The following is an 8,968-nucleotide window of genomic DNA, read 5'->3' as shown; positions in this document are numbered from 1 at the left end:
GGTGTTTTATTATTAGGGAACCTGTTTGATTATGCTAATTCCGAAACCATTACCCGGTAGCTTTTCGAATTAATATATTTGTATTAATTTAAGTAACGCGTACGTATCGAGAGTAAAACTGATTGGTTTTGTAACACTTAATAAAGATAATAACGTCCGATAATATGCATAATCATAATCATGTATTATAATGTATGCTATTAATGCTGTATTGCTTTCAATTAACTTATCGAATTATATTAATGATTGCCGACGAGCGTAAGTACAGTAATTATTTTTTATATGTTATTAGTTTCGATAGGAACTGTTGAATCGTTTCTTAATAACCACCATTAAAACGTGAATGCTGTTTTTTCTTTAATTGTACGCTTACCGGTCTTAAACAACACGCATTTTCCTCGTATAAGTATTTATTACTCCGTACAAAGTATTATTAGTGTTAAGTTCACGAACTATCCTTTAGAATAATTTACTGGGAACAGAGGCAAGTACACGAAGTACGTGTTCTTGAAGTAATCCCTAATATATCTCTTACATATACAGATTAGGCAGGCTTGTCGATAAATATGGTTTTAGTAGTATGTTTTGTGGTGTGAAATTGATTGGAAATGAGGTTTGGTCCTGCAGGAGAGTTTCAGGCGCTGAAATCCGACGGAGCTCGCGTCCGCCGACGTATGTGAGTCCTGCACGCTCTGTTGCCTAGCTACCGTGTCCTGCCGAGTGTAAACACTTCCCCGCCGTGGTGGGGCGCCGGCACGGGCGTTTTCCAGAGGCGCGCGGCCAGTGGCTGCGCCCGTGGTCGTGACGTCACGCTCCGACGACGAGTTAGAGGCTGCCAATGGCGCGCGCACCACTTCTGGAGAAAGAGGGGGCCCCAGCGGTGGGAGACGGCGGTCGGTGAGACCCCGAGTCTCCGGCACCATACACTCAGTCAGTAGTACAAACAGAGTCGCCGTGTGTGCAGACTGATATGCATAACGCATGAGAGTTGACCACTAGCACAGTTATTTTTATTTGTGATACATGTCATCCCGCGGCGATCCGCCCGTTGCGAGAGACTAGTCAAGGCCGCCGTTGACAGTGCTTGCGAGGAAGTGATTTTATATAGTCAAAGTGTGGGAAAAGGTGTGCAAAGTGTACGAGCACGAGGACAGTGTGGACGGGCGGCCCTTGCAGGGCATGGCGGCCACCACGTACCTTCCGGCGAGTAGTGCGGTCACCACGGATCTGGACGGGAACGTAGTCGGGATGAATATCGTCGGAGGATACCATTCTAGTGCCTCTCCGAGGTCTGCGGCCGATGCGAGCGAAATGAAGTACCTGCCCCAACACCACCACAATCACCACCACCATATGGCGAGTTCGCCGTCTCCGGGCAGTCACGCCGCCGTCTCTTTGTCCGCGGGGAACCCCTGGGTGAGTCTACAGCCGGGCGCGGACCCCTGGGCCGCCTCCATGGCGGGTATGCACCACGCTCACCACCACCACCCCCATCAGGACGTCAAACCCCTATCGCAACAGGCTGATATGATGCACCACCAGAGACAACAACAGCAGAGTATGGGATCTCCTCATGCGTGGCACGCTCCGGTATCGTCGGCACACTATAATCCGGGTGGTGCCGGATCGCCGCTGCAACAATATCATGCAGCTATGAACGGTATGTTGGCCCATCACCAAGCGGCGCCTCAGCTACACCACCCTCTGCATAGAGACATGCAGAGTCCTCACCACCCTCAGCACTCGGACAGAGACGTGAGCGGTGGAGAAGACGACACACCTACAAGTGACGATTTGGAAGCCTTCGCCAAACAATTCAAACAACGACGAATAAAGTTGGGATTCACACAGGCGGACGTAGGGCTGGCCTTAGGAACGCTGTACGGCAACGTCTTCTCCCAGACGACAATATGCAGGTTCGAAGCCCTGCAACTCAGTTTCAAAAACATGTGCAAGTTAAAGCCCCTGTTGCAAAAATGGCTGGAAGAGGCCGACTCGACGACGGGCTCCCCCACGTCCATCGACAAGATCGCGGCGCAAGGGCGGAAGAGAAAAAAACGCACCAGCATAGAGGTATCTGTGAAGGGCGCTCTGGAGCAGCACTTTCACAAGCAGCCCAAACCGTCGGCCCAGGAGATCACCTCGTTAGCGGACAGTTTGCAGTTGGAAAAGGAAGTAGTCCGGGTGTGGTTCTGCAACAGGAGACAGAAGGAGAAGCGGATGACGCCGCCGAACACGCTCGGCAGCGAGATGATGGAAGGCCTGCCGCCGGGAAGCCACATGCACCCCAACTACGGCCACCACCCCGACATGCACGGCTCACCCATGGGTCAGCACTCGCACTCCCACAGTCCGCCCATGCTGTCGCCCCAGAGTATGGGCCACCAGCTGACGGCCCACTAGCATCCAGCCCACTGGGCCTCCTTGCTGCACAACAGCGACAACGGCTAGTGAATCGCCTCCAGGAGGGAGGCGACGGGCCGGGCCGCTAGCGCCGGCCGCCGGCTTCCGACGGCTTCAAAGACTCTCGTTTCACGCTACCTCAAAGCCAACATGGATTGTCGTGTCTCGCCTCCAGGTCGTTGTGGAGGTCCAAGTGGACTGTAACCGCTCTAAAAAGACTTTGCACAATGTACAGAATTGTTGAATGCCCGTGCAGTGCGAGTGAGTACCTTTGTAGACTAGGGACCGTGGTCTCGGAAACTTTGTACATTATCTGTATATAAGAAGAGTGATAACGCCTCTGTAAAATATGATGAATTAGGCCAATGCTGCTAATCTTAACGTTGTAAATAAGATTCTGACTGCTGCAGCAGCAGCGGAAATGTCGTGATTTATACTTAATTATACACCGGGACGGTTGACGATAAAACAATTTACACTGTAAGTTTATAATGTATAGAATGTCGTATATATTTAAAAAATATATTAAAGTTGTTCTTACGTTGTTAATTCTTCTTTTTATTTTTTTTTTTGGTTGAAGTGTCGTGCAGTTAAACTCTTGACTTTTTATTTTTGGATGATCCGTACTCTTACTTTGGTAAATCTCCAACTAATGTGTATATTTATCACTTATATTAATTATATAACGTTGTACGGTGTGACTTGAAAATTAAATCGATTCTGTTAAGTACCCATCCCGTCTTATTTCATCTACCCCACCCACGATCTTTTCTAGTCAGTGTAATAGGAACTCTTCGCCGGATTCTATCGGAAGCGGGTGAGTCCTTTTTTACTTCTATCTATTACTTTCAGGGTAGGGACGCGCTGCGAGCCATCTGCTCCCATATTAATTATTGTTCAAACAAACCTGACCCGCACCTGTACGCGGCCACCGTGTAAATACCGAGCCATCAGATTCGGCCGGCACGAAAACGCTATTTGGCCAGATAGGCCCAAAAAGGACTCACGACCGCGACCGATCCAAATCTAAAAAATTACCTTACTGACATCGCTATCACGACATTGGTCTTTCGTACTTACTTTATTGTGTTAGATTTTTTTTAATCATGTTAAATTTTTATTGAAATCGTCTTTGTTATGTACCAAACATTTAGAAGGACGCTAAAAACTGTGCCAGGAAAAAATGGGTACTCTCGGTGCGTATTTTTTCCACGTACAATAGCATAATTTTATAAACATTATCGAAATCCTTGTTTTATGTTAAGAGGGACGGAACAAACGCTTCCATCAAACTTGTAGTTCGAAATGTTAGGTTTACTAATACTTAGTGCAATCTTTTGTAAAATTATAGTCGTTCGTTTGGTTATTGAGAAATTCTGGTTTGATGGAACTATATGTTTCGTTGCTTAAGTAACGATTGCTTAAAAGTCCAGGAATATAGTAAATCATATTTCATTGGCGTGATGTTTGACGTCTATTGCCCATAAAAATGTTAAAGTGCTGTGTTAATCAACGAAATTGAAATATGTAGGAATAATTTTCAGTTATACAGACTCGAAAACCTGTCTTGTGTTAGGTAGTTATTTCACGAAATAAAAGAGTAAAATTGTTCCATCGCTAGTCGATTTCGATAGTGATTTCGATGGTTATAAAATTACAAACTTACGATACTCCTTTTGTCACAGGGGAGACACCTAAATTTATTTTTTTTAATTCTGTAAATGTTTGTATAAATATTGTTATATATTATTATAGAAGAGAATATCTTTGTGTATAATGTATTTTTATGAATGTCCAAAAATAAAAAATAAAGTAAGACTGTTTATAAATTAGTTTGTTGTTTCATTGGCAATAATTACGATCTGTCCACAGTTAAGACAAAATTAATTAGTGACTATGACCTCAATATTTCGCTACGACAGCCACTCATGTCCATAATAGATACAAATAGTCTTAAACACAATATTAACCAAGTGTTTTCACATTCACACTTACTAAAACAAAAATCGCGAATAATAAATTAAAAACAGTTACTCATTATTTGATTAATATAGAAATTAATTATTATTTTTAGAATTAAAGTTAAAAACAAATACTGTCCGCAAATTTACTCAAAGTTAATAAAGAAAATTCAAAGATTTTATATTATGTATTACGTAGACTATTAGACTAGTTAAACAAATATACTGTAAAAATATTTTATTAAAAATTACATTAGTCTGAAAATAGTTTGCAGCACTTATATTTATTAGATATACAATTTTTACAAAATTTGTAATAAAATAATGAAAACACCAAATAGCACCAATTTCTTATGGATGGACAAATATTGATATTAAACTACGAACGTTAGCGAAAAATAGGTCAATTAAAAATTTATTACATTTAAGATTTTGCACAATATATCATAAATCATCTATAAAAGCAGATAAAAGATTAGAATAAGCCCCTAAATTTTAAAATTGTGTAAGTTTTTAGAATAAAACAACATCAATCACTAGTAAATCAACAATTTAAAAATCCAGGTGATTTTTAAAGAACATTGTATTGAACAAAAATTGATCTAATATTTAAAGTCGTATTAAAATATGTACACACAAAATTTACTGAAACCTTGTTTATGCGTTCCTTATATGCTACAGATTTTATACGGTTATGAAATTTTTATTTCAAACTCTTTGAAGTAAATAAAGTACGTAATCCAATTTTTGAAATAGAAATAAAGTTCGGTTAGCAGGGTAACTCTAAATATGATGCTGTAAATGCTTCAGATAGTGTACATACTTTTATCTTCACATAAAATTGCGGAGGAAACTATTACACGTACTAATATACAGTTTTAGTAGTAATAATTTAGATTTGTCCCCACATAAAATATTTATATAAATTAAATTAAATACTTCAGTGTTTCGAAAGTAGCATAAATGAAACAGTAAAGTTTATTCTAGTCACTCACTATTAACATAATAACGATCAAATCATATTTCAATATTAAATTTCAAATTGTTTCAAATGTTTTTCAGAAACATGTAGATATCTTAATTGGTTGCTAAATATAATAGCATTTTATGTCAACAGAATTGAAACTTTTCGGAGATTGGATTTGAAAAATAAAATTCAACCTATATTCTAAATTAGTCAATTTAATTTTCACTGAAATATCACACATTGTAAGTAATAAATTCGATTGTTAACATCTGAAATATAACTGAAGAATGCAAGAACAAAATTGTTGTTCATAACAATATCTTTGGAATGTAGAAAAATTAATAATTATTTAATATGAAAGTGATTATCCACTTACATGGGATAAAAATGTTAATTTCATCATCAAGAGGTAGTTATTGTAATTTCCGTATTTTGATAAAATAAAATATTCAGAAAAAGTTACAATTATCGGTGGAAAAGGATGTGGTGCAAAAAATCTGTATATCAGCCTCAATATGCAAATTTCGTAATCTATTTAAAACCTATAAGTGCCATTTATCACTTATGACATAAGTAGACACGGCTAAAACTAAGTTTATTTTTTTAAGGAAAAATCACTATCCATTTCATAAAACTACATCTCACAAAATGCCTGAATTTATACTTACAATGATTATATTTGCTTAAAAGTTAACTATGTAACAAACTTAAGATTTTAAATATCAATTCCATGAATTTAAAAATATTTTTTTAATGTTTTAGTTTTAGTTTAATATAATTTTGATGATGTTTCCTTTTTCTCATTCGAAAGATACATAACAGTTACCTACTTTTCTAATTGACTGCTATTTTGACCACATTTTAGATTTGTAAAAATGTTTCCCTTTTATTTAAAGTGTAATATATTTTTATTTAAATTTTTAAATTACTTATTATTTTTAATGTTCGGTAAACGACATGTATTTAAAAAATGTTATCACGCATTACTAATTCTTCATGCATTTGCATTAATGCAAATGGGAAATACTCACACGGAAATTTCAATAATTCATTATTATCATATTGGCATTATCACTACCTACTCTGAAATTTGTGAAACAGGAAAATTTAATATTTTCTCAGTATAGATATGCTTTTATTTATTTTTTGAATTATTAATGGTACTATACACCCTGTATAATCCTGATCTATAGTTATACAGGCCGTTGACATCACAAATAAAAAACAAATGAAGCACGGGTATATTTTTTAATTAATTTAAGTATTTCTATTTTTTTAAATTTTAATTTGTTCAACACTACAAATATTGTTGCGATTTTTTCATCTACGCATTTAGAAATGATCCCATACTAATTTCTAGGAAGATTTATTAATATTTAAATTTAGAAAAATTTTAAATGATAACAGTTTTTGACAACTTCATTTATTTCAGTAATTTTATAAATTCTTAATAAGTGCACAGAAAATTTTGGTAGATCAAGATATGTAAAACAATAAGTTATTATTATTAAACTTCAAAAATTAGTCCTAAAAAAAGTAAGGAGAGTAGAAATTTTGAGAAAGTTATTATTTCTAAATATGTGCCTTTTAGAGATTTAAAAAATATATTTGAATTTTCATTGTTATTTTTTCTTATAATGTTAATGACTTATACACCTACAGATATTTAGAAGCTTATTTTTTTCTCAAAATTGGCTTCTCGCCTCTAAAATTATTAAAATATCATTCGAATAATATTGGATAGTAAATACATATGTTTATAAAATTATTCCAACAATCACATATTAGTTAAAATATATTTATCAGAATTATTATTAATTTCAGATCAACTAAAATCTACCCCTTGTAAAAAATACATCGAATATTTCTTTGATCTAATCACTTAGATTTAAATTTCGATGTTATCGAACGAAATAAAGAAATACAAATTATTTATAGCTACATATAGTACTAAACTAATACATATAACATAATTTACACCAATGCATACGAAATGTACTTAAAAAAATAATATTATCATGTCTCTCAGTACCAAAGTACCTTTTCTATTTAAAGTGAATTAAATGTTATTAAAAGTGGTTATTATTTGAAATAATTTTCGTGACTAAAAGCTACTGTATTATAGAAAGCATTATTTAATTTCTCTTTACATATTACACAAATTTTTTAGGGCAATTAATTTAGATTTTTATTAAATATACGTTGGGGATGATTAATAAAATAAATGAATAAAATAAACAATTCGGAATATTAAAAAAATACAAGAGAAACAACTTGAAATGACACCACAGTTTTAAGATATAATAAGAGCAAATTTAATTTAAATCTAACAAGGAGTTATTTGGAAAAAACTATTTTTTTTTGTTAATATTAACTCTAACTGCTAAGCGAAATAACTTGTAATAAACCAATATATTTCGGGGTTTTCTGTACGCAATTTACCCTGCGCCAGTTCATTTATATAGGTCACCTTATATAATTTACATTATTTACAAAGAAGCATTGAATCTAAAATCATACGCGCTATAATTTTTATTTTAGTGTAATGACAAATATCACGAACTATGCAATGTAAACTTTGCTAAATAACTAATAACTAATAAATAATTACAATACAAAACATCGATAAAAAATACGAAAACACAAATATTATTTTATTAATTTCAGTGCGTTTCTTGGGATTATTTCTGGGTAGGTTCTTTTCCATCGTCTGTCAACTCTCTCGGTTTCTTGCAGCTTTTCTTTCAGAAATACGTACAAATTAATTGTTTGTCTCTTTTTTTTTTATCGATTCGAGGCATGTCGCTGCCTGGTCTCGTACGGAGCCTCGGCAGCAAACGTTGAAAGGCCCTGGCGAGCGATCTTTAACCGTTTTCGGCACAGCAACGGCCTATCTTCGGACCTTTTGTACGATCTCGATGGATCGCCCGCAGCTAACCGAGTCAGATCTTAACACACCTATACAAAACGAAAAGTTAACAAAAAACGAACGAAAAATATTCCTGGAAGGCTAAACTGTGTGACGGGTCTAACGTTATTGTTTTGTTTTGGACTCTTTTGGTCCAAAAACAAAGGGGTTCGGTCTTGGCTTGGGACCGTGTGTGTATTATGATCCGTTTAGCAAAGTCAGAGATTTTTTGTGGGGGATACTAGGAGAAAATTACAGAAAATTGCGTAATTATGTGCAAATTGCGTGACATCGATCGGTTTGAGAGAATTGTTGCACAAAATTATGCTTTTAGTAAAGACAATTAATGTCTCACAGGCCTTCAAGATTTTTAGTTATCGGTATTTTATACACAAAAAAATATTTTAAATGGTATGTGATTGATAAGGACATGTGTACATGTTTTACAAAAACGTACCTATCTGTTGAATTTATATTTTATATACATTAATTTCTTTTAGATTAAATGAAAAATAATCGAGCGTCAAAAAATATTGATTAGATCAAAAGTTATAAACAGAAGAACTTTATTTATGACTTTTGCGAGTCCGAAGAAAATGGTGATAATATTCATAGTCCTACCGTTAAAAAAACGAAATTCGCTCGAAAATAATATATTTGACTCCGTTGTTTTTCAACGAATTTTGACGATTTTTTTAAACTTAAAGCTCTTTTCATAAGCTTTCCGAA

At 35.3% G+C, this 8,968-nt stretch overlaps 1 protein-coding gene across 1 annotated transcript; it reads left to right on the top strand.

Moving 5' to 3' along the window:
* Positions 1–926: 926 nt before the first annotated feature.
* On the top strand, positions 927–4,168 carry LOC108908578 (POU domain protein CF1A). The gene has a single exon (XM_018712651.1). It carries the CDS (start codon positions 1,180–1,182, stop codon positions 2,401–2,403), a length of 1,224 nt encoding a protein of 407 aa, XP_018568167.1. The 5' UTR covers positions 927–1,179; the 3' UTR covers positions 2,404–4,168.
* The last annotated feature ends 4,800 nt before the right edge of the window (positions 4,169–8,968 follow it).

Source organism: Anoplophora glabripennis, unplaced genomic scaffold (assembly GCF_000390285.2).
Source record: "Anoplophora glabripennis isolate ALB-LARVAE unplaced genomic scaffold, Agla_2.0 scaffold366, whole genome shotgun sequence".
NCBI classification, from domain to species: Eukaryota; Metazoa; Arthropoda; class Insecta; order Coleoptera; family Cerambycidae; genus Anoplophora; species Anoplophora glabripennis.
The sequence above is the reverse complement of the archived record's forward strand: the minus strand, read 5'-3'. Positions and strand labels throughout refer to the sequence as shown.

Coding starts and splice junctions, on each gene's coding strand:
- LOC108908578 (XM_018712651.1), top strand. CDS start 1,180: ATGGCGGCCACCACGTACCTTCCGGCGAGTAGTGCGGTCACCACGGAT.